Source organism: Panthera onca, chromosome C1, assembly GCF_046562875.1.
Source record: "Panthera onca isolate mPanOnc1 chromosome C1, mPanOnc1 haplotype 2, whole genome shotgun sequence".
NCBI classification, from domain to species: domain Eukaryota; kingdom Metazoa; phylum Chordata; class Mammalia; order Carnivora; family Felidae; genus Panthera; species Panthera onca.
Genome location: NC_138346.1, coordinates 64,231,972 through 64,258,954, shown reverse-complemented (window position 1 = coordinate 64,258,954; position 26,983 = coordinate 64,231,972). Strand labels below are relative to the sequence as shown.

Below are 26,983 nucleotides of genomic sequence, written 5' to 3'. Positions count from 1 at the left end.
GAAGGGGCTGCCAAAGACTCATTAATGTAGCTCCTGATTATTGACATTTGATTCTAGAATGAGAAAGAGGATACTTTTATTCTTCTCTGAGTTCATAGATTTTATGTATAGTATAGATACATAAAAGCTATCTTTTATGCATCTCTCTGTATAAAGGAGTTATTTTAACATAGTTACAGTGTCATTATCACACGCAGCAAAATTAGTTGTAATTTTGTATATTGTATTAGCAAAATATTTTACCATATTGTTTCTATGCATATTACATAAATAAACTATGTCTCTTATCTTTGTAGACATTTTACTTCTAGAAAAGAAGATTCAGAACTTGACCTGTTTTTGAATGTTGTAGGATTGTCATGTGGAAGAAAGTTTGAAATTTGTTGTCGTCATTCATCTTGGTAGGAAAGGCCCAGCTGGTAGAGTTATGGGGGGACACTTGGGCTCATTTCTAAGGAATAATTTTCTAAGAGCACTGCCCATAGGTAAAATGGGCTGCTTCACGTGCAAGAGAATTCCCTCATTCCTTAAGACCAGTCTGTTCACGTCTAGTCTAATGCAGTGGTTCTCAAGCTTCAGCATGCATCAGAATTACCTGGAGGGTTTGTTAAAACCCAGATTGCTAGACCCCACCTCAGAGTTGTTGATTTGGTAGGGCTGGGGTAGGGCCCCATAATTTGCATTTTTAACAGCTTCTCAGGTGGTGCTGATGCTGCTAGTCTGGGACCACAGTTTGAGAAGCACTGGGCTAAAATATGTTTATCAAACTAGTAATCCTTTGTGTGTAGGAATCATTTGGGGAGTTTTCTTAAAACACAAAATCTGGTTCGGTTGGTCTGAGATTGGGCCCGGGATTCTGCATTTTTAGTGTTTCTCGGGCAATGCCATTGACTGGTGCATGGTGCGTGAGCAACAGGGCTAAAGAACTCTCAAGAATGATGAAGCCTGAGGAAATTTAAACATCCAGAGGGGGCAGTTAGACCAGAGGTCGTCACTCTGAGCACCTGTGAAATGATTTTATTTTTGTAAATCTGCGAAGGAAACAAAGAAAAAGTTGACTTTTGCTTGAAAGTTTTTTTTTTTTCATGGTAAAATACCCTTGTATTACAATTATCATACCATAGTTACTAACATTTTATGACCCTCTTCGCAGGTCTTTAAATAAGAACTCATTTAACTCACTCTATAAGCTTTTGCCCCTCAGGAAAATGCCTCATTGATTGAATCCACGACCAAGCTTTGAATGGAAATGACCTTCATGGCCTTCTATTTAATTGAGCTCTGATGTTTACTTGCAGATTTGGTTATTTCTCATAAATGCTCCCATTGAAGAATTGTGAGGGTTTAATACCATTATGCTTACTCACCGTGCTTTCTCATGATGCTGCTGCAGTTGTGGCCCTGGAAGGCTTACAGTACATGAAGAGATTACTAGTCTTTTTAAAAATAACATGGATCTGTATCCATTGCTTGCATAATACAGGGTTGCATTAAGAAAATGGAAATGTCTCTCACAGGGAAATGCATGTTTCCCAATCAAGAGCCGAGTGCACGTTTTATTCTGTTTCCTTCTATTTACTCCATATGAGTAAGCTGTGTTTTGCCTTTGCTGTCTTCAGAGTTATCTCTCCACCTCTTATTTAAGCTTTGATTCTCATCTCATGAGCTTACATTGCTTTTTAGGTTTAGGTTTTCTGACATTAGGGAATATTCTCATAGAATCACACACAGATCTTAGACCAACTGAAATGATAAGACGAAGATCTCAAAAAAGAAAAAGCAGATGAGTAATAGCTCTTTAAGCTTTTGATGTGTTGTTTTTCTCATACAAAGGGAATGAAAGCAGGATTTGCCCGCCTGTGTGCCAGGCACTTTACATTAATGTTTTATTTATTTATTTAAAAAAAATTTTTTTTTTAACGTTTATTTATTTTTGAGACAGAGAGAGACAGAGCATGAATGGGGGAGGGTCAGAGAGAGGGAGACACAGAATTGAAACAGGCTCCAGGCTCTGAGCTGTCAGCACAGGGGCCCGATGCGGGGCTCGAACTCACGGACCGCGAGATCGTGACCTGAGCCAAAGTCGGAGCTCAACCGACTGAGCCACCCAGGCGCCCCACATTAATGTTTTATTTAATCCTTATACAAGTCATGTGGCCCAGGTTGTATGACTGCATCCCAGGAAAACTGGCTCAGGGTGGTGAAACAATTAACCTCACATCTCATAACTAGGAAGTTCTCAGACCGGGATAGCCTCGCTCCAAAGACACTTAGCTTCTTTCTTTTTTTTTTAAGTTTTTAAAAAATGTTTTTATTTATTTTTGAGACAGAGACAGAGCATGAGTAGGGGAGGGGCAGAGAGAGGGGGAGGCACAGAATCTGAAGTGGGTTCCAGGCTCTGAGCTGTCAGCATAGAGCCTGACGTGGGGCTCGAACTCACGGAGTGTGAGAACATGCCCTGAGCTGAAGTCGGACGCTTAACCGACTGAGCCACCCAGGTGCCTCCACTTAGCTTCTTTCTATACGATGAGGCTTCTTAAAATAAACAGCAAATTCTTTGGATGGCAGATGTTTGCACATCACGTACCAGTGGTGTGACAGCAGAGGGTTTTGAGTAGGAGAGCGAGGAAAAAAAAAATGTCCTGGCCAAATCAGCATCTCTTCAGTTTCTTCCCCAGGAGCCACCAGCAGATTGTGTATCAGCTGTGCTAAAAAATCAAATGAGGATGATGTCTGGTTGTCAGGAGCATCCCCAGACCGAAGACTTTGAACATGCAAAGAACACTGTGCTGATTGCTGAGCCATCATCTCTCAGCTACAAACCCACCCTTCTCATTTGATTTACGGTGTTGGGACCGAGGCTCTAAAAAGCCCGTTTCTCCTTTGCCAGCTGTCTCCCTACAATTGCTGCCAAGACGCTGGAGGGAGGCGGCATGGCCTGAAGACTGTAACCGGACATGCCCACCCTGTTTCCCTGCTTTCCTGAAAGTGTCACTGCAGGGACAGTTCTTCCCCCAGTAGGTGGTTTGTTTTTAGCAATTGACTGTGGCTCTCACTTTCCAACATCCCCAGAAGCAGCTGTGTTGTGTTGTCTGTGGGGCATCGTGCCCCGTTGGGAGCTATCCTTGCTTGGGCCTCTGGGTCACGTCTTGAGGTCCCTCCCCAACCTGTCCTCTGTTCCCGCACCCCTAGGGCTGCTGGCTGCTGTTGCTTCCTCTGTGACATCTCAGGGCTGCCTTTGTGTCATTGAGTGCCCTGATACCAGTGTAACTAGTTCCTTAATTGAACCTTCTCTATTAAAATAACTTGGGGTCTCTCTTTTCCTGACGAGATCCTCACACATACACACTCCCTTCAGGAAAACTTTGAAGCGTGCTGAGTGTGGCACGAATACACATGCCCGAAACACACACTGTCGATTGCTGACAGAAGGCAGGTAGGCAGAAGTTACAGAAGGACTTGAGGGATTTGCAAACAAAATGGATAGGTTCACATTTTCATAGCACTCTTCAGTCCTGGGATAGCACGTTAAGTATGAGAAAAGAACAGGAAAAGGCAGCCGACCTAGAGAAACTGTGTGTTCCAGAATCAGTTTGGCTCCCAGGGTTGGGCCTCAGTTTTCTCACCTTTATATCTTAGGTAATACTAATTACAAGGTCAAGTGAAGTCAAGAGAATTAAGCAAAATTGTAAAAGGCCTTGAACTAAACTGTTATGATGATCAGATAAATACTGTAATGCTGTCATTGCTTTTTGTGTGAAGGAGTTGGCTGAGACCATAGGAGTCTTTAAGAGATAATGGGTGGGGGTTCTGAGAGGTGATAGACACCAGGCCCCGAGTACGTGCTCTGTCCTGCCATTATGCTCAGTGTACCACATATGCTACCATTCAACTTTTACCGTGTAAGTAGTAGACTGATTTTGCTGATGTCGAGAGTCAGCTTTCTTAATCATTCTCTGTTCCTGTCAGTGTGTGAATGATGCTCCCTTCCTTCTGCCCCATTCTGTTTTTCACAGTCATCTTTGCTTGTGGAATAGACACATGATAGGTAATTGGTGTTAAAATTTATGTTCAGCTTCAAATTCTCCTGGGGGGAGGTTTAGCACAGTGGTCCATCATGAGCTTAAATGAAAACCTTTATGAAACTCTTCTTTGTGAATCGCCGACTCTGTTTTGAGCTTATGTAAAGTCATTGTGTCAGTAGTGATCCACCAAGACACTGAAGGACGCTATCCTGGTTTATCTCTCTACATGCACCCAGGAATCTTCAATGGTAGACCAAAAGTAAAACCAGGCATTGTTTACTGATGACCAGAGTTTGTGGTTTTGAGGCACCAATAAGCAATCCTTGTGGCACTGATATCTAGGCCAAAAGCACTGTTCATAGACCCATGAGCATGTGTAACCAGCTGCAGCCAGTCAGGAATGTTGAGCGAGTGCAGTTGTTGGAGTAGAAGAACAGGGGTGTTTATTGGTGTGCACCTCTAACCCCTTCTTGTATGGGTCAAGTCACAGAACCATTGAACTCTTCTTATGTAGAACAGTGATAAAGTCAGTTTGCTTATCCCTTGGAGACATTTTGAAAGTTGATGGAGATAAAGTGTGAAAAGGCGTGGTGAACTGTAGGGCACCTGGCATATGCAATAGAATGAAAGGATTAATGCATACAGGAAGGCTTGAGACTCTTCAAAATCTTAGCATTTAGCTTTAGAACCAGTCTTGAGATAGAGCTACCAGTAATGAGGTCCTGTAAGACAGTCTGTCCCCAGGCCTTGAAGGCCTGCTTCTTGCAACTCTGCTTTCCTTGACTGGTCATCTGAAGGAGATGAGTGATCCAGGGGTACCTAAACCCTATCACAGAGCGAGCATGAGGACAGTGACGAGGAAGGCATCTGTGGGAGTGCCAAGGGGTACCTTTGCAGGGACTTCTGAGGCTCCCTGGCAGAGCTCCTGATTTTTGAGATGTGTCAAATTTGACAGGCTGCCCTGGAGGCAGCAGTTAGAGATGGGGTTGCTGACATTGCAGTCAATGAGGTAAAGAAGCAGGGCCGACAGCGGGACGCATTCTGGGAGGGTGCAGTTCTGTCCCTCAATTGATGGTCCAGATAGTGTCATTCTGAATGTGCAAAAACGAGCAGATTAAAAATAACTCCTTACTCACACATGGGCAATATTTCCCCAAAGAGTGATTGAATATAAAACCTTACTCATACGTGTGCAATATTCCCAAAAGAGTGATTGACAATTACGGTAATTTTATCAGTGTCATCATGGAAAGATCAGCTTAGTGGTCACATATTAAAGACTTTCCTGGGGCGCCTGGGTGGCTCTGTCGGTTAAGCGTCCGACTTCAGCTCAGGTCACGATCTCGCGGTCCGTGGGTTCGAGCCCCGCGTCGGGCTCTGGGCTGATGGCTCAGAGCCTGGAGCCTGCTTCCGATTCTGTGTCTCCCTCTCTCTCTGCCCCTCCCCCGTTCATGCTCTGTCTCTCTCTGTCTCAAAAGTAAATAAACGTTAAAAAAAATTTTTTTTAAGACTTTCCTGACTACAAGGCTATTTTCATATATCAATACGTGCTGTACGGTTTTTCTTCTAAATATCTTTGATGCCTTTTATTTGTTATTTTTATGCAAAATACAAGGACATGCTTTTAAAACACAATTTCTTTGAGTTTTATGAGCTTTTACTTTAAAGGCCAGACTCTGTGCTTCCTGAGTAGTTGAACTCATGACAAAATATCTGAAGTCCTGAGTTTTTGTCTTCAGACTTCTGGAAATGCATGGCAAGGAGAGGCAGTTTTGACATTTCTCAGGTCAGCGTGGGCTTTCCAAGATCTCAGTTCTCAGTTGAAGGCATTTGAAGGTCTTCTGGTTTCTGATCTGCACCTCTGGCTGTGGTGGGTGTGGACTAGATTGACAAGTCCCTTCACTACAGCTATTTATGATTTAGCTATAACTTTTAGAAGGCCTCTTGTGAAGACTTTTTAACAACAAAGCCTGTGCCAATGGTCGTTTATTAATAAAAGCAGTCATCATCTCAGCGTCTCTTCCACTTCCTTAAAGAATAAAGTTAGATTCAGAAAAGAATCCTTAAAATTCTAAAAAGCAAAAATTTAAAGTTAGAAACAAAAAAGATGGATGAGGAAAGATTTGTAGGATCCCAGCTGTTGATTCTTGAAGAGAGAAGAATGCGGGATGACTTAATCAGTGCTTTCCGGTATTTGAGGAGGTTATTAACTGTACCGGTCTCTCCAGAGAACTGAGAAAAGAGGAAATGGGTTTACATTTCAACAAGAAGAAATTATGCAGGAAGAATATTTTGAGTCAGACATGATGAAAAACTAAAAGGATACCAAAGGAAGATTGTTTCTTATTTTTAAAATTTTTTACTTTCTATTTTGAAATAGAGATTCACAGGAAATTGTGAAGAAATGTACAGGAAGGTTTCGTACCTGAAGGAAGATTTTGAATGAGGTCTTTAGAGAAAAAATCTCGCTTGGAGGAAGAAGGCTGAACCAAGTAACATAAGAAGCCCTAAGTTTTCTGGCTCTTTGATGAATTATTGCCATTCTTATATTCTTCCTATAACGCATTCCCCCCTGGAGGTCACCGGTCAGCACAGAGTAGAGGTCGTCCTAGTGTGTGAAATGTATTCTTCTTATAATGAAAATTTAAGACCAGCCAGCACTTACTCAAGACTTTCCAAATGTTGAACGAACACTGTGGTGTGAGGTTTATAATCATTCTTTGAATGTTCACACAAAATTTGCAAAGCAGGTTTTACTGTCTCCATTTTATAAGTGTGGCAACTAAGGTTCAGAAATATTAAGCAGCTTTCCAAGCTCAAGCTCAGGGCAGATTCACTAGGGATGTGGGTTTGTTCTAAAGGAATTTTCCTTTTTACTGTGTGATGCTAGAAAATTGCCTTCTGCCTGCACACCACCCTGCGGGCCATCTTCCCCTATCTCTCTCCCTTCCCAATGTGTCTCAAGATGCCAGTGATTTAGAAATATTTCCCAGCATGAGACAGAGTGTAATTATAGTTTTCATTATAGAGATGAGGAAATAAAGAGGTTCTGTGGTGTCTCCGGGCATAGGGAGAAGCAATTTTTTTCTGGTGGCATCTCAAAATTCTCAGTGTATTTATTTTAATGTTGGTAACACTTTTCTTGAAGTAATTTCAAGCAGTTTCATAGTTTTGTATCTTTTCGTGTTCCCATTGACTCAGATTTCATCCTTTCTCTACTTGACAGGGTTCTGAGATGGCATTTTATTTTTATTCCACCTACTGTTCTCTTCCTTGTCTCAGTCACAATGGAATCCTTTGCTTGAAGAGCCCTGTGGAATTAGCTGAAATGCAGCTGCCTCAGGGCTTTCCATATTCAGTTTTTGTGTCATTAAGGTTTTGAATCTTACCTGGCACAGAGACCATTCTGTTCATCTCTATTTTTAAAGATACTTAGTTTTTACATTTGGTCTTTGAAGTCTCATTTGAAGATGTTGAAAAACAGAAAAGCATAAGAAAGAATGTTAAAGTGAGCAACAATCTTTTTACCTGGCAGTGGTCATGGTTAACCTTTCAGTATATTTTTAATTTCCTTTATATGTCAGAAGTTTATATGTATCTATATGTAGTCATATAAGCATTGCTTTACCTCTTCCTTCTTAGCATTTTTATGTTATTAAATACTGATTGAAAGCATTTAAATGTTACTTATTCTTAAAATAAATATAAAGCATGCATACATACAAAATTAATATAGAAAAATATAAATGCAAATCAATCTTATTGACCCCAAAAAGATTATCACCATTAATATTTTTCACTACTCTTCCTCATAAAACTGTTTTTTAAGTAAACATGTATAATAATACTTACTGTCCTGTATCTTGCATTTTACATTTACTATTATGTCTGGAAACATAACAAATGTATCTCATTTTAATAGCCTTACAGAATTCCATTGTATTTCATGTATATTATTCTTTTCTTAAAAAATTTTTAATGTGTATTTATTTTTGAGAAACAGAGCACGAGTGGGGGATGGGCAGAGAGAGAGGGAGACACAGAATCCGAAGCAGTCTCCAGGCTCTGTGCTGTCAGGCTAGAACCCAGTGTGGGGCTTGAACTCACTAGCTGTGAGATCTGGATCTGAGCCGAAGTCGGATGCTTAACCAGCTGAGCCACCCAGGCACCTCTCATGTGTATCCTTCTGATAAATACTTGTTTCCTGCCTTTTTTGTTATTTCAAGCAATATTGCAATAAGCTTTATTTTTAAAAAATCCAGTATATTTGTAGGGTACATTTCTGGTAGGATATATAACTAGTAATGCCCCCAGGGGTTAGGCATTTTAACAATTTGTTAAATACTGGTAAATTGCAGTCCAAAGATAGTACCAGTTTGGATACCCATTGACAGTTTATCAGAGTATCTGTTTCTCTTTACTCTTACTAGCTTTGAAATTTATCCAAATTAAAAAATTTTTGCAAATTTTATAGGTGAAAATGATAGTGTTTTTTAAACTGAGTGTGAAGGATCATCTTTTCATATGCTTATTGGTCATTGTGACCTATTTCTTTACTAAATTTCCCTGAGCTTGAGGTGCCTGGGTGGCTCAGTTGGTTAAGCATCTGACTCTTGAACTCATCACTTCAAGTCATGAGATTGAGCCCCCCATCAGGCTCTGTGCTGATAGTGCAGAGCTTGCTTGGGGTTCTGTCTCTACTTCTCTCTCTGCCCCTCTTCCATGTGTGGGCTGTCTCTCTTTGTCTCTCTCTCTCTCTCTCTCAAAAGATGTAAACATTAAAATTTTTTTTCACGAGTGGTTTATTGGCATTCTTGTTTCTCCAAATCCTCAGCCATGTTTTACATTATCAGATCCAGCCTGAAGTTTGTAAAATGGTATTGTAATTTTCTGGTGAGGTTGAATATGTCTTTATATGTTTATTGATACTTCTGTTTTCTGTGATTTTGCATCTTTTGCCCATTTTTCTACTGAACATCAAAAATCTTTAAGAATATAAAAATTTGGCATGTAGAAGAAGAGTCTAGAGATTTTCCTATTCAGAACTTGATGACTGATTTCTTTGAAGCTTTGGAAATATTAACTAGCAAGGGTGATCCACAATTCAAGTGGTAAAGATCAAGCACATGGAACAATGGATAATTATCCTGTGATGACAGTTATTTCAAGTCAATCTGAGGAATTTAATTATTCAAATTCATCTTTGCTTGAATCTGTATTGTAATATTTTGTACTTTGACCAGAGTTTTTACTGTTGGAAAGGGTCCAATGGCTGTTTCCTGAGAGATCTCCACAACAGCAAAAAGGAAGAACATTTGGGTCTATGTTAACAGTTAAATACCACACTTTACAAGGGTATGTAATTTCTTGGGAGAAATATTCACAATAGGAGATTAAAGCAGATTATTAAATACACATAGTATGATATAATTTTTAAATAAAAATACAGTAAACACAGTATTAAAAACATGTGAAGTATATGGGGGAGAGGTAGCAGAAAAATCCTCAAATACCAATAAATGTTTATCTGTGGGTGATGGCATTCCTGGTGATTTTTAATATTATTTGATGCTTTTTGTTGCTTTTACACTTTCCATACTGTGTACCACTTTTAAAATTCAGAAAATGAAGTCCCCAAGCTCATGTTTCTTGAGCTCTTGGAGAACATGACTGTTATACAGTTGGTAATTGTCTTGGCCCTGTCCATAATTCTCTTCTACGTCTAGGTTCATTATATTTTTATGAACTACACCACCTTTTTCCACCTGGGTTTTGTTGCCCAACAACAAAGGAAACACAAAAGAAGTACAGTGCTAAATTCTTCTCATAAAACATATTGATTGTTATTTTTCAGATTTTATTCTATTATGTGTTTTATTTTACAGTTGTCATTTTAGTACATATAGCTGCCACTGCCGCCTTCTTCTCCTTCTCCTTCTCTTCCACCTCTTCCTCCTCTTCATCTTCCTCCTCCTCCTCCTCTTCCTCTTCCTCTTCCTTCCCAACTTATTTTTTAAATTATTTTATTTTAGAGAGAGCGCGAATGGGGGAGAGGGGCAGAGGGAGAGACAATCTGAAGCAGGCTTGATGTTCAGCATGGAGACTGACGCATGGCTCAATCCCTCGACCCTGGGATCATGAGCTGAGCTGAAATCAAGAGTCAGATGCTCAACCAGTTGAGCCATCCAGGCAGCCTATGTTTTACTCAGTGCTTCATGATAAGCATACTCTTTAATCCCCATCACCTATGTCACTCATACTCCCTCCCATCTCCCCTCTGACAACCGTCAGTTTGTTCTCTATAGTTGGAGTTTGTTTCTTGGTTTGTCTCTTTTTTACTTTGTTCATTTATTTTGTTTCATAAATTCCACATATGAGTGAAATCGTATTGTATTTGTCTTTCTCTGACTTATTTCACTTAACGTTATGCTTTCTAGATCCATCCGTGTTGTTGAAAATGTATAGCTTGCTTTTTAAAATTACCTTTGTATCGGGGTGCCTGGGTGGCTCAGTCGGTTAAGTGCCTGACTTCGGCTCAGGTCATGATCTCACAGTTTGTGATTTTGAGCCCTGCATTGAGGTCTGTGCTGACAGGTCGGGGCCTGGAGCCTGCTTCAGATTCTGTGTTTCCCTCTCTCTCTGCCCCTCCCCTGCTCACACTCTGTCTCTCTCTGTCTCTCAAAAAAAAATAAATATTAAAAAAATTAGTTAGAAAAAATAAAATTACCTTTGCATTATAAATTTTCATGGTCCACATAGTTTATGTATCTTTTTAAATCGCTATATAATATTTCATGGGGTTTTGTAATTTACTTAAACATTAAACCTTGAAGTCATCCTAGGATTTATTTCTTGAATCTTCTCTTTCATATATTTACACTCACTTCCCAGGTAATTTAGTCCTAAGGCTTTATATGCCATCTGTATGTTGATGACACCAAAGTTTATTTTTAAATAATATATAAAATATAAAATTTATTTTATTTGTATCTCTAGCCCAGACCTTTCCTGAATTCCAGACTGCTATATCCCACTGCCTACTTGACATGCTCTCACCTTAGAAGCCTTCAACATCTCAGTCATACTCCTACCTCAGGGCCTTTGCCCTTGACTGCTGTTCCTTTCAGAATGTTCTCTGCGGCCTTCCCTGACCAGTCTATTAAAAATTGTAACCCCACTCCATCCTTCTAATAAGTGGGCTTTACTCTCTAGTGCTTTTTCCTATCTGGCATAACATACACTGCTCTGTTTATTTTTTGTCTGCATTTCCCCCACTAGAATGTAAACTCCGTAAAAGGGATTTTGTTTATTGCTGCACCCCCAGTACTTAGAGCAAAGCTGAAGTGGCATAGGTGCTCAATGAGTCATTTGTTAGTGAATCATTATTCTGTTTACTCTTTTTCTCTATTATAAATAACAATGCATAAAAACCTTTACATTTATGGCTTTTTTCTTTATTTGACGGATTTCCTTAGGTAAATACCTAAAAGTGGGATTACTGAGTAAAAGTGTATAACCATACCACAAAATTTTAACAATACTTATATAATCAACTTACCTTTTTGATTTAAGGAAAGGGAAAAATACTGTTTTTATTAATAGGTTATGGTAGGATTGACTGGGGCAGAGCCTTTTTTTAAGACATTTACTTTAAGCTTTAAGACCTTGGGCACATCCTTTAACTTCTTTGAGATTTAGTTTATATTTCTATAAAACAGGACTAATATTTACTTCAAAGAGTTTTTGTTGGGCTTAAAAAAAGAGAATAAAACATTGCAAAGCACTTGGCACGTAGTAACTGTCAATAAATATCAGTCTCCTGTCTCCATATTGGCCTTCTTTCCACTAAATGTTTGTTTCCTTGAAACATTTTATCTAAGGATTATGGAACACACACATCCAGGCACAGACACACCTATATGTCTGAACATGCACCTACATACTATCTTTCCAAATCTGATCTCTACTGGTCTTGTAAATTAAACATTTTTAATACCATGATCCTAGCCATGGCATACCATTACTGATAAAGTGTTGGCAGTCAAGCAGTGGATTGTATCAGTCACCTCTCCCCAGTCCTTCTTTCTTGGAATCCTCACTTGTCCATACTTAGGTTCCTTTCCAGCACAGTCTGAGTGGGACATATGTTATTTCATTTAAGTATTTCATCAGTTATTGGTTGTAATTCCAAGGACTTTTGTATTTGCCAATCTATTTGCCATTTCTGAAGTTCTCCATTCATTCCTAAAGATGTAAGTTTTCCTCCGGTTGTGCTTCCTTTCAGCCTAAAGAACTTCCTTTAATTCTGTCTGGTTGACTTTTGATATTTTGACTGTGTTATGTCTAGGTTTTCTTCATTTGAAACTTTCTTCTCTGGGGGTTCTTGAGCTTCTTGAATCTGTATATCTTTTATTACATTTGAGAAGTTGCAAACTGTACACTTTTTTTCTAATATTTTCTTTTTCTTCCCCACTGTGTGTCCCTTTTTTCCTCAAACTAAGATTACCCATATATTAGCCTTTTGGAATTGTTCCACAGGTCCTCAAAGTCAGTTTGTTTTTGCATTTTTTCTCTTTTTTCAGATTGCATGGTTTCTATTCACCTATCTTTAAGTTCACTGCATATCTTTCTGTCTTTTCCCCTAAGGATGGGTTATAGTTTCCTTTGTTCTTCATCAGCGTATTAGATTGTAAGGAGATTTACGTAGTTGGATTCAAATTGTAGCCTATCATGCCCACAGTGGACAGTGGCTTCGGGCTCAGCTCAGTTCTTTAAATCTTAGCTCCTAGCTGCTTTCAGTTGACCTTGTACATACATGGTTCAGAGGCCAGCCAGAATCATGCTTTGTTTCTATACAGAATTAGGGATTGGCTCCTCTGGATTTTTGCCTTTCATGGTTTCTCTCATCACTGTGATTTTCCCAGGCTCTTCCTCTGGTTCCAGCAGTTAGAAAGAGAATGTTTTTCTTTTTTTCTTTCTTTCCTTTCCTTTCCTTTCCTTTCCTTTCCTTTCCTTTCCTTTCCATTCCTTTCCTTTCCTTTTCTTTTCTTTTTTCTTTTCTTTCTTCTGAATTCATTAAATCTTACTTTGTTATTTTTTAAATTTTTTCTCTTTTTAAAATTTTAAATTTTAGTTAATTAACATACAATGCAATATTGGTTTCAAGAGTAGAATTCAGTGATTCATCACTTACACACAACACCCACTGCTCATCACAAGTGCCTTCCTTAATACCCATCACCCATCTAGTCCATCTTCCCTCTGTCAACCCATAGTTGTTCTCTATCATTAAGAGCCTCTGTGGTTTGTTTTTCCCTCTTCTCTTTTTTTCTCTCCCTTCCCATATGTTCATCTGTTTTGTTTCTTAAATTCCACATGTGAGTGAAATCATATATTTGTCTTTCTCTGATTGACGTATTTCACTTGGCATAATACATTCTAGCGCCATCCACATCATTGCAAATGGCAGGATTTCATTGTTTTTGATAGCTGAGTAATATTCCATTATCTAAATATCTATATCTGTATCTGTATATCTTCTTTATCCATTAATCAGTTGATGGACATTTCGGTTATCTCCATAGTTTGGCTATTGTTGACAAGAAAGAGAATGTTTTTCAGTTAATGTTTTATCTGCTTCTGTGACTGTGTCTGATATCAGGGCAGAGCTGCAAAATAAACATAAATAGTCAAGGAGCCTACTCTCTGCTGGTTGCTTGCACCTACCTTTGACTCATCTCCAGAGTCGACTTGTTTTTATTCATTCTCCCAAGCCTCCAGCTAGTTTAGTTTAGGAGGGATTAGTATGTTGTACAGAGTTTTTAAAGATGAAAAATCAATGTTAGGGCCTCATTCTGTCACATGAAAAACAATTTTTTTAAGTCCTACTTGTGGATTTATTATAGCAAGTCAAAGATACGTAAAGGTATGGACAAATCCCACAATGAGGCACTAAAGCTAAAGAAATAAATTCCCCTCATCATCTTTTTAAAGTTGCCTTCTCATTAGTAGAGATAAATAATCTACAATTTCACATTTTTTTCTATGCTCCATCTCTTTTTTTTTTAAGTTTCTACAGTATAGTTAGTATACAGTGTTATATTTGTTTCAGGTGTACAGGATAGTGACTTAGCACTTTCATATAGCACTTGGTGCTCATCACGACTGCCCTCCTTAATCCCCATCACCTATCTAACCCATCCCTCTGCCCACCTCCCCTCCAGTAACCATCAGTGTGTTCTGTATAGTTAAGAGTGTTTCTTGGTTTGCCTCTCTCTTTCTCTTTTTGTCCCCTTTACTCATTTGTTTTGTTTCTTAAAACCCACATCTGAGTGAAATCATATGGTATTTGCCTTTTTCTGACTTACTTCACTTAGCATAATATTCTCTAGCATCCATGTTTTTGCAAATGGCAAGACTTCATTCCTTTATATGGCTGAGTAATATTCCATTGTGTGTATGTATATACATACATACATAAATACATACATACCACATCTTCTTTATCCATTCATCAGTCAATGGACATTTGGGCTGTTTCCATTTTTGGCTATTATAGATAATGCTGCTATAAACATTGAGGTGCATGTATCCCTCTGAATTAGTATTTTTGTAATTTTGGGGGGTAAATACCTGGTAGTGTAATTGTTGGATCGTAAAGTAGTTGTATTTTTAACTTTTTGAGGAATCTCCATACTGCAAAAACGTAATTTTTTCTTATCATTTTTTTAATTGAAATCTTTATTGAGAGAGTTGTAAATTCACATGCAGTTGTAAGAAGTAATATGCTGAGAGTTCATGTACCCTTTACCCAGTCTCCCTTAATGGTAACATTTTACAAAACTGTAGTGTGATGTTACAACCAGGATATCAACATTTATAAAATCTATTGAGCTTATTTAAATTTCTCCAGTTGTACATGTACTCATTCATGTGTGCATGTGTGTGTGTGATTTAATTCTGTGCATTTATATCATGTGTAGGTTTACGTATCCACCACTGCAGCCTTACACCTGCTTTGAAAAGTGTAGTAAATGCTAGAGATAGAAAGGACTGAAAGTCTCGGGCCATGTTCCCCACTGAAGATGATTACATGGTATTAAGAGATCCGAATTAACATTTACCCTGTAAACATTTATTTGCTTTTCAAATTAATTTCCTTTAACATACTGTAAACATTTTGAGCGCAGTAATCGCCTCATGTTTTGTGTGTACCTTTATCCACACCACAGCCCAGAGCTGACCCTGGTGCCCTGTGCAGTGATTTTCATTCAGTTCATTTTTAAAATACAAATACCTGTCGTTAAATAGAATTAAAAGGTAGAAATGTCTTAAGTATTTTCTCTGTTTTAAATTGAGATTAGTATTCTTCAAAGTTCACATCCTGATTATGTTTCCTTGCACATATGTTCTACTACATGAAAGTACTTTATAGATGTTTGATCTTGTGAAGGCTGTGTTGCTGCCTTTGATAAAAAAGTAATTAGGTGAGCAATTCCTGGTAGAGGTACTCATCAAAGTTTGAAAGTACATATTTCCTTTTAACTATTGTATTTGTAGGGACTCCCCCCCTACCCCCCATCTGTCTTTCTGTCTCGACAAACCCGTGAAAGACAGCTTTTGTGACCTTATTTCTGTTAGAGCCAGCATTGAAAAAAAAATCCAGCTTTTCTTTAATGGACCATGACGGGAGGTAACAAAATTATGGTAGTTGTGTCATAGGTTTTATGTGGTTTCTAAAACTCTCTGGAAAAAAAATGCCCAGCAGTGTTTCACAAATTCTTTGGAGAATAAATGCAAATAAAGTTTCTGTCTTTTCATATAATTAGGGATGCTATTAGGAAAATAAAAAATAGATCTTTCTTTCTTCTCTCATTTGGGATTACATCTTTTCTGCCTATCTTTAGAAGTTTTTTATTTTATTTTTTATTTTTTAATGTTTATTTTTGAGAGAGAGAGAGAGCAAGAGACAGAGCACAAGGGGTGGAGGGGCAGAGAGAGAGGGAGACACAGAATCCGAAGCAGGCTCCAGGCTCTGAACTGTCAGCACAGAGCCTGGTGTGGGGCTTGATCCCACGAACTGTGACATCATGACCTGACACGAAGTCGGACGTTTAACCGACTGAGCCACCCAAGCACCCCTTAAGTTTTTTAAATCTTAGAAATGAAGTGCCTAGCTGTGTATGCTAGGTAAGTTGAAAAGAGAGCACCTAATGAGAGGTTGGTGGAGTCAACACCGGTGCTCCGTGGATGGCTTTGACTGAGGCAAGCGATTACTCTATCTGATGACCCTTGCCTTTTTCAATTGCCTGTTTAGGTTTCTCGCCTTGTTTGCTTGGTACCATTAGAACTCACTGGGTGCCCATGGCTTAGCACAGTGCAGTTGAAGCTGAGTGGGTTTCTGGGCCCAGAGAAGTCATGATTGTGTAAACACTATACAGTATGAAACCATGCAGATGGCACACATCAAAAATGTAGACAAAGAAACCGTGTGACGTCACGTTTCACCATACACTTGTGTTTATATACACACACAACTTATATACATATGTAGTTATTAATTTTCTTATGTATGCCGAGATTGAGGCACAGAGAGATTACTGCAGCTAGGGTGCCACAGCCAGATTGTAGCAGACATTATTTCTACCCTCTCCTTTGGACTTTGCTTTAAAAATCTGTTTACAGAGCATCATATTTAATTGATAATTTTGATTACCAAAATTTGATAAGTTTGGTGATCAAGAGATATGCCTTCTTCAAGGTGCTATTGCATTTGTTCTTGAAATTCAGTGAAGAGTTTTTAAAAAGTGGTTTGAGGCTTAAAAAGAGGAGAAATACATAAGACATTGCATTGTGTTAGACACTAAAAAACCTTTTGAACGCTTTTGTAAGTTATTGCAGCATGATAGCAAAGGTGGGGAAGTGGCTTTTGAACAAATTCTATTGAGTGAATTTCTTGACTGTCCTACTGCTTGCCCACTCATCAGGCACACAGAGAAGGTCTGTTAACTTGTCAACAGCACTCAGAACAGTGGTAGCAACAATGAACACATATTTACTGAAGACAGCCAGTTGGTCATTTATTGACCCCCTCCTGCCGACGCCTAACCATTTTCATGGTGTATTCAGAGGTGAAAAGATTATCCTCTGCATTCATACTCTTAACTCTTAGAAGATGGAAAGAAAACCATGTACTAGAACAGAAGGATGTTACAAGGATAATGGCAAATTCAGAAAGGAAATTTGAATAATACTCAAGAGTTGTGGGGATGGGGAAGATGAAGGAAGGCCGGAGAGAAATCCAACAGGGAAGAGTAATAGAAGGCAACCAATGACAGGTTGATTTTGGCTCTTATGCCAATTTAATTTTGCTGTTTACCTTTTCATCCCACTCTTGCTGGACCTTGTATCTTTTCATGCTCCTTATGGTGAAGAGGGAAAAAAAACCCACAAAGCAGGAAACTTTGTCAAGCAAACAAGTTCTGGACTTGTTTGCTCCTTATCCATCAAACATCACTTCTTTCCACTAGCTGTAGCTATAGCTGTAGTTCCAAGATTATTGTTCATAGCGAAGACCCAGAATTATTTGAAAAAGATTACATTTCTCTCTAAGAAGGTAGTGGCATAGGTAATATGTCTTAGAATATTTTACACTAAAAAGAACTGAAAATGCAGGGGCACTTGGGTGGCTCAGTCAGTTAAGTGTCCGACTTTGGCTCCAGTCATGATCTCATGGTTCATGAGTTTGAGCCCCATATCAGGCTCTGTGCTGACAGCTCAGAGCCTGGAGCCTGCTTCAGATTCTGTGTCTCCCTCTCTCTCTCTGCCCCTACCCTGCTTGTGCCCTGTCTTTCTCTGTCTCCAAAAAATGCATAAACGTTAAAAAAAAAAAAAAAGAATTGAGAATGAAAATTTGGGGAAAACTCCAGTTCTAGAACAGTTACATACTAGGAAAGGTGGTAAGTCCTTCTTCCCAGCTTTGTTCCAGAGAACCAGCAAAACAGGTATTATATTACATTTTCTGTGTATATCTTTCCTGGGTGAGGCTTGCATGTACAGTATTCCATTTTCCTGTTGAAATAAGTGTCTTCTCTTTAACTTGAAATAGGACCCAGTGAGATATTATGTGGTGTATATATGTAAACTTCATTCATCCCACTTAAAAAATGTTCCTTTGTCTATTCTTTAATCTCATCAACTGTTATTAAAGAAGCTTCATGATCTGTTTTGTACATTTATCAGTTGTTGCCTTTGGCCAACGTTAACTTGGGTAATACTTTCATCTGATGTTTTATTATTTTGTATTAGTAGAAAATGTTCAACGTCACTACTGAAAAGGAACATTCACAAAACCTTATTTCTTTTTTTTTTTAATATATGAAATTTATTGTCAAATTGGTTTCCATACAACACCCAGTGCTCATCCCAAAAGGTGCCCTCCTCAATACCCATCACCCACCCTCCCCTCCCTCCCACCCCCCATCAACCCTCAGTTTGTTCTCAGTTTTTAACAGTCTCTTATGCTTTGGCTCTCTCCCACTCTAACCTCTTTTTTTGTTTTTTTTTCCTTCCCCTCCATCATGGGTTTCTGTTAAGTTTCTCAGGTTCCACATAAGAGTGAAACCATATGGTATCTGTCTTTCTCTGTATGGCTTATTTCACTTAGCATCACACTCTCCAGTTCCATCCACGTTGCTACAAAAGGTCATATTTCATTCTTTCTCATTGCCACGTAGTATTCCATTGTGTATATAAACCACAATTTCTTTATCCATTCATCAGTTGATGGACATTTAGGCTCTTTCCATAATTTGGCTATTGTTGAGAGTGCTGCTATAAATATTGGGGTACAAGTGCCCCTATGCATCAGTACTCCTGTATCCCTTGGATAAATTTCTAGCAGTGCTATTGCTGGGTCATAGGGTAGGTCTATTTTTAATTTTCTGAGGAACCTCCACACTGCTTTCCAGAGCGGCTGCACCAGTTTGCATTCCCACCAACAGTGCAAGAGGGTTCCCGTTTCTCCACGTCCTCTCCAGCATCTATAGTCTCCTGATTTGTTCATTTTGGCCACTCTGACTGGCGTGAGGTGATATCTGAGTGTGGTTTTGATTTGTATTTCCCTGATAAGGAGCGACGTTGAACATCTTTTCATGTGCCTGTTGGCCATCCGGATGTCTTCTTTAGAGAAGTGTCTATTCACAAAACCTTATTTCTTGAATATTTAGTCTAAAACAACTCTTATTAAAGTTGTAAGTGCTTAAAAAAAAGTTTCAGAGATGTCAGCATACCTTTGGGGCCCCCTGCCCTCTGCTGCTCCTTCAGTGCCTCCTTCACATGTCAAGCACAAGCAGAAATGAAGCGAAGTCTTCCCATTCTTCTGGACATAGTCGTTTGCTTAGGATAAAAACAGTGCAGCAGATGCTTGTAATCATTTCAGACTTTTCAGCTTGTCTGGGACATTGTGCTATCTGACATCCTTCATTATTCCTTACGAGAAAGACCCAAATAACCACAGGGGCGCCTAGATGACCCAGGCAGTTAAGCAACCAACTCTTTGATTTCAGCTCAAATCATGATCTTGTGGTTTGTGGGATCGAGCCCACACTGGGCTCAGTGCTGACAGCATGGAGCCTGCTTGAGATTCTCTCTTTCCCTTTTTGTCTGCCCCCTTCCCATCTCAAAATAAATTTAAAAAATAAACTTAAAGACACAAATAACCACAAAGCAAGAATTTTAAGAAGCCTTAAAGAATTGGGGCTGGGGTGCTGGGGGCCCTGAGTGGGTTAAGCATCTGATTTCAGCTCAGGTCATGATCTCAGGGTTTGTGAGTTTGAGTCCCACTTCAGGCTCTGTGCTGACAGCTCAGAGCCTGGATCTGGCTTCAGATTCTCTGTCTCCCTCTCTCCCCTCCTTCCCTGGTCACACTCTGTCTCTCTCTCAAAAATAAACACACATTTAAGAAAATTTAAAAAAAAAATAAAGAATTGGGGCTGAATATAATGCATTTGGATTTTAGAGACAAAAATGGCCAATTTTATGACGTAGGAGTGATCAAAGGTACATTCTCCATGTGTAATCAGATGATTAGTAAACACTTTGTCATAGTGGAAGGTGTAACATGACAATTGTTAGTCAGATGTTAGTAAGAAAAGTATAAATTAAATCGTTTTAAAATGATGGTTTGTTTGGTTCATATATCTCACTTATGGTCTTATATTTGTCATCTGGTAGTCTTTCTACCTGTTCATTCACATTAGAACTTAAGGATCAGGAGATTTCAATGTTCTAAAAGGATTTCTTTTTTACTGTCACTGTTGGAGGCCTATAGGAGAGAAGAAAAGTTAAATCTGTTTTACACTGACTGGTGAATGAATGTTAGCAGTGTCCACCCAGCACTTCATTGGGACAGTTGAGTAATGTGTAATTAATTGGTGACATTAAGAAAAGTTATAGAGAGAATAACTTCTTCTGACCTTATTTTATTTTATTTTATTTTATTTTTAAGATTTGTAGCCAAACCATGTGCCATCGCCCTCAACATTCAGGCCAATGGACCACAGATTGCCCAGCCCAATGCCATTCTGGAAAAGGTCTTCACTGCAATTACGAAGGTATGATTGCCTTTTTGGGTGGTATGAGTTATCATGACCACCATTCTCAATCTGAAATTATTTAATCCCTTCTCTCCTGGGTTTGAGAACTAATTGCCCAGCTTCATGCTGGAAAGTGTGCTCTTGGAAAGCGTGCAAACATTGTGACTAGGCCAAACAGGTAGAAGCTGAATAAATGTGGGCATGTTTGAGACCTGTTTATTTATTCTCACATTGATTTTAGAAGCTGGTCTGTAAAGAACAGTCTAGATTAGATTCTAGTGATTAGTCTAATATTGTGTCTCTTTTAATCTCACATGACATGAAGCAGTACGTATAATGGTTGGACGGGATTTTGTGGAGACGACTGGGTAAAGCTGAGGAATATAATTAATGTACAGGCATACGTTGGAGATGTCGCGGGTTTGGTTCCAGACCACTGCAATAAAGCAAATACCACAGTAAGGCATGTCAAATGAATGTTTGGGTTTTTTCCAGTGCATATAAAAGTTATGTTTACATTATACTGTTATCTGTTAAGTGTGTGCAAATAGCACTCTGTCCAAAAGACAATGATGCCTTAATTTGAAAATATTTTATTGCTTAAAAATGCCAATCATCATCTGAGCCTTCAGCAAAATTGTAATGTTTTTGTTGGTGGACACTCTTGTCTCCATGTTGATGGCTGTTGACTGATTAGGGTGGTGGTTCCTGAAGTTTGGGGCGATTATAACAACTTCTTAAAATAAGACAGTAATGAAGCTTGCTGCATTGATCAGCTCTTCCTTTAATGAAAAATTTCTCTGTAGCATGGGATGCTGTTTGATAGCATTTTACCCACAGTTGAACTTCTTTCAAAATTGGAGTCAGCTTTATCAGCTAAATTTATGTAGTATTCTAAATCTTTTCTTGTCATTTCAACAATCTTCACAGCATCTTCACCAGATGGAGATTCCATCTCCAGAGACCACTTTCTTTGTTCATTCATAAGAAGGAGCTTCTTACCCATTAATATTTTATCATGAGATCTCAGCAACTCAAATATAACATTAATGAAAATGTTTGAAATATTGCAGGAATTACCGAACTGTGAGGTAGAGACACAAAGTGAGCCAATGCTATGTTAAAAAGAATGGCACCGATAGACTTGTTTGGTGCAGAGTTGCCACAAACCTTCAATATGTAAAAAATGCAATTATCTGTGAAGTGCAGTAAAGCGAAGTGTGATAAAACAAGGTTTGCCTGTACGTATGAAAGGAAGTGCCCATTTGCTTCTAGCATGGCCCTTGTGTTCCAGCAGTTATGAGACACAGGCAGATGTAAACAAAAGAGGGAATGATTAAAGGACAGAAGAGTTGCAAGATGAAAGAATGAAAGACAAGGATCTAGAGAGTTATAAGTTATAGATTCACTGGAGAGAAAACAGAAGAGATTATCACTGTGGTGAGAGTGAAAGCCAAACCAGGAGCAGGGAGAGGAGAGCAGGGGAGGGGGCAGATCTTTGCCCCTCCACTGATACCTCCTTAAGAACGAAGAGGGGAGGAGAAAGAAGCCAGAAACCCTCCATCTAAGGCTGTGAGAAAACAAAGCACATCACAGCATCCCAAGTATTTTCTTACTCCTATATCGCCCTTCATCTTACTCTCGTATAGACAAGAAAGAAGGACAGGAGGAGTGTAGTATTCTAGGAGAAGTATTGTGTGTTCGTATATTAAATGGTTCCTTTTCCCGTTTTCATTTTTCTGGGAAAATTACTCAGGCTTTTAAAATGTGATTTGACAGTGTTAAGTTTTATTCCTTTTTTGGTATTTGTATTGCTAACCATTTGTATTACTTGTCTCTTGTCTTAAAACTATTAATTTACATATTCAAACATTTTTATTTATATTATGGTCTTTATTTCTGCCAAGATTTTCTAGGATTTTCCCCTCTATCCTTTTAAAAATGATATTTTTCCTGGAGAAGTAGAAGAAAGCACTAGGTACTTCTTATATTTCTGTCAGGAAGAAGAGAAGAATGTATTAGGAAAAGCTCTTCTGGTAGTTTTATGGGCTGGTTTTAGATTGCCAAGTTCTTACCTGAAGGGGCACGTATCTTAATGGTACTTAAAGGAAGAAAATATTAAGAAAAAACTTGTATTTTCTTTTAACATAGCAATTTGCTGCAGCAAACACTTCTTTCCCTCTGAAAAAGCAGAAGTTTAGGAAGTTATCAGGTTTTTAAAAATGAGATTATAATATATTAGTGTTTGTCTTGTGAACTACTCTGAATGCATAATAAAATGAGTCTACCCAAATGTTACGTGTCCCCTTAGAAATTCTACAGTGGGCATTTTATTCCCTTGCCTTATATTTATTGTGGTTACTGGAGAAATTTCCTCTATAAAGGTAGTAAAAGGAATTTGGAGTCATGTTGACTGCTCTAGAGAATATTTGCTTCCAGCTAATTTTAATCATACTGTCTTAGTTTTCCAAGGTGATTCTTTTGGACATTTTTACATGATTAGAGAAGAAGCCTCATGATTTAAATGTAGAGGCAGCAAAAGTTGGACCAGTTGTTCCTTGAATTCTTTATAGTTGTCCAGTGTTATTTATGATCTGAGAAAGTAACAGGCCAGTTGACTAGAGTAGAAGTAGCAACACATGGAGAGATTAAACACTGTATGTATTTGAGTGACCATTCACCAACCTGGCCTTGACCATGATTCCGGGTCACCTTTGGAGAAGGGCATGGTTATCATCTTTCAACAATGTAGGGGCGCACTCTCAGAACCTTCAAAATCTGCGATGCATAGGACATAATTTGTGGGGCCAATGCAGAATGAAAATGCAGGGCCTCTTGTTCAGAAAGCATGAAAAAATGCCATTTAAGGCATAAAAATATAAAGCTTTTTTTCTTTTCTTTCATAGATTCTTTTTCTTGACCTGTCAACATGTTTTTTATTTGTTATTTAATGTCATGCCCCCTCAGGCATGGGGATATTCATGAGGGAAGTGTAGAGCCTCACATGTCCTGGGGACCCCACACTATGACTTACTGAACACACAGCCCATTAGCTGTGTCCAGACTGGGCCGATGTGCCTGCCCCTCTCTGGCCAGAGGTAGAGAAGTTGAGACCGGCTTCACCCTTTTTGATGGGCCTACTGCCCCAACCCCCAGGGGACTGGTGACTCCCAAGTGTATTGCAGTCTCTAGAGCAGGACACACTTGGCAGCTGGATTGGGGTGAGCAAGTGTATCGTCCCCACTGAGTCACCTACCAAATGCATCAGGGCACTGCCACCCTGGGGTGCAGGCAGCTACCCCCATGTCCCATGCTGAGACACCGCAGGTATACATACCCAATTCCAGCCCTTTTCATGCTTGCCCCTGGGGCAGCAGTAGTCACTGGGCAGAAGCGGGAAGGAGTAGGAGGTCTGGGGAGCCAGGGGACAGAGAACTAAGTTCCCCAGAACTAGTTGGGGGAAGTGGTGGGACTGTGTGTGAGCCAAGACTCTGAGCCCTAACACGTGTTTCTCTGTCTCATTGGTCTTCATATACAAAATACAACTTCCATAACAAAATTATTAAGAATTTCAAGATAGCTGCCATAGAACTTGAAACCCCAAGCACGAGCCTTTCTGAATTGTGGATCCCTGTGTGACCGCACTGGTACATGCGCTGTGTAGTTCTCCTCTATGTAATTATCTGATAAATAGGTAACATCTGTTTGTCTCTCTGTATATCTGGTAGAAACAAATGTACATGTGCATAGTTGTTTATTTATATTTATTTATTTATGTTTGGGGTCTCCTGCCATACTATTGGCACATATCTATAATCCTAACAGCCTTACTTTTCTAATCCTATCAATTCTTGAGCCACTGAGGAAAAAAATATATATGTCAGCTGTGAAACCAGGTTTTATGACACAGAGAAATCATACCATCATCCACTTTTGGTATGTTACTCTATATCTTAAAAATTATAGGCAAATTTCGTATAATTTGTTCTCCCTTATGCTCCTCTTATGTCTGTCTCTTTCTTTCCTTTTTCCTCCCAGTATTGGTTATGAATATTAAGGTCAGCCTAGGTATTTCTGTATAAAAATGTGTATATATGTCAGCATTGTTCATTTCTTTCCTTGGAAATCTTAAAAAAGGAAAAAACTAAGGAGAACAATTAAAAATGCAAAACAATTAAAAAAATGCACACAAAGAAGAAGGAGAATCTCCCAAACTCTATTTTTGGCAAACTAGTAGATACATATCTCTAAATTTCAAAATATGTATTAAGGCTAACAAAAAAAACAGTTGGTGGGTTGGGCAGAAGCCAAGCAAGAGGAAGTGAAGAGCATGGAGTGGGGGTAGCTCTCAGGAAAGCCAGCAAAAGAGACAGCTTCTGAATGTGAGGGAGACAAAAGCTCTAACCAGTGTTTGCAACATTAGATACAGAAACTGGTGAGCAAGGCTGGCGGTTGTCCTCCTGAACTCAGTTTAATTCAGAGAACTGGAAGAAGTTCACAGACGACAGTGTGGATGGCACATTTTCAGGAGATGGTCTCCCTTGGTGGTGGCTGAACTGCACGAGCATTCTCCCTGCTCTGCGTACTCCCAGGAGCTGGTCAAAAAACTCTGATGGACTCAATGATGAGTAATAAAGAAGGAACACACACAACATCGAAGACAAGGAAAAGAATGTGTAGCAGTGCTTATTAACAAAAATTGTTAGTGGAAAAATGAGGCCACAAGGCAAATGAAAATTGTAATTAAATATTTTACCATAAACTAAAAAATATATATATAAACAATAACTCTGTGAAGGAAAACCACAAAAAAAGAAATGTAAGACCTAAAAAAAGAAAATAGTTGGTCAACAGGAAAAGGGATGCATTGTGAGCTGGTAGCTTCAGGAAAACATACTAAAACTATCATATAGGGGCACCTGGGTGGCTCAGTCAAGTACGTGTCCAACTTCAGCTCAGATTATGACCTCACTGTTTGGGAGTTCGAGCCCTGCATAGGGCTCTGCACTATCAGTGCTTGGGCTTCTCTCTCTTTACCTTTCTCTCACTGCCTCTCCCCCAGGTGCACTTTCTCTTTCTTAAAATGAATAAATAAACTTTAAAAAATAAAAAATAAAAATAAAAGAAAACTATCACAGAAATGAAGACAAAATTGGAAAGAATACAGGGAACACAAGACACTTCAGAAAACTCAGCAAGGAACATGGGAGATAGAAAACTGTTAAATGAGACAAAAAGCGCTAAAAATAATTAGATGTTTAGATTGAGCAGATCCAGCATCTGTATTATCAGAGTCCCGTAAGGAAAAGCAAAATAAAATAAATATTGAAAGATATAATTCAAGAAAATTTTCCTAAAATAAGTGAGGATTTGTTTTAATATGTTAATGAAAATGCAGTAAAAATTGACCCAAGAAGGTTAAATTATTGGACTTGAAAAATAAAAGAAAGAATTCTTTGAGAAGCCAAGCCAAAAATCAAATCACTTAACTAGCAAAAAAATATCACCATGACTTTAGTCTTCTTTATAGCAACATTTCCAACATTTTCAAGGAAAATGTGAACTAAGAATTTTATATTTAGGCAAATTGGTTTTACGCTGTAAAAGTTAAAAACAAACAGATTTCAACATGCAAAAATATGAAGGAATTGTTCTCATGAGTCCTTTTTGAAGAAAGTATTATAATCATTAATTTTAGCCGATCAAGAGGTTACTGGAGTGTTGGTAAGTTTTGAATACATTTCAACTGTTGAAAGAGAGAAAGAAATGTGAGGATCAGGATGACAGAACAGAATGTAAACGTTCATATGCGTTCACATAGAAGTGATACAACTAACAGTAATGGGGGTGGGGAGAAGAAGGTGAGAGGTAGAATACATTCACTAATCGCATAATCTCTAGTAGCTGGGAGTGAAAGCAAATTAGTTTAAGCAGCCAAATTGAGTAATAGAAGTACAAACATATTTAACAGTATAAGAGTAAACTGTAAAAATGATAAAATTATTGATTAATATTGGGTGGGGTAAGAAGAGGAAATATGGTAGTTTTAAATACTGCTTATATGGAATTATTGACTGAAAACAAATAGAAGAGTATTGTAATTATGAATAACCACTAGAACAAAAATTACCCACAGAAAAGAAGGAAAGTAAAACAAATAATACTTGGTTTGTCATTTTTTTTTTTTACCAGAAAGCATAACAGGATTAATGTGAGGGAACTATAAACAAACATTCAATTATATCAATATGTGTAAATGGGTTTGACTCCTCTAACTATTTTAGTTTTGGGTCCTTCAGATAAAGTAATATAAATATTGAAAATAAAAGTATGAGTAAAGGTATATAGACAAATACAGATAAG

At 38.6% G+C, this 26,983-nt stretch overlaps 1 protein-coding gene across 3 annotated transcripts in view; it reads left to right on the top strand.

Annotated features, from left to right (window-relative positions):
- The window catches only part of CERS6 (ceramide synthase 6), a 325,119-nt gene that overhangs the window by 72,607 nt on the left and 225,529 nt on the right, over positions 1 to 26,983 (top strand). For all 3 annotated transcript variants that reach the window (XM_060624843.3, XM_060624844.3, XM_060624845.3), the window contains exon 2: positions 20,533 to 20,638. In XM_060624843.3, the coding sequence (XP_060480826.1) occupies positions 20,533 to 20,638 (106 nt within the window). The remainder of the gene's footprint in view (positions 1 to 20,532; positions 20,639 to 26,983) is intronic.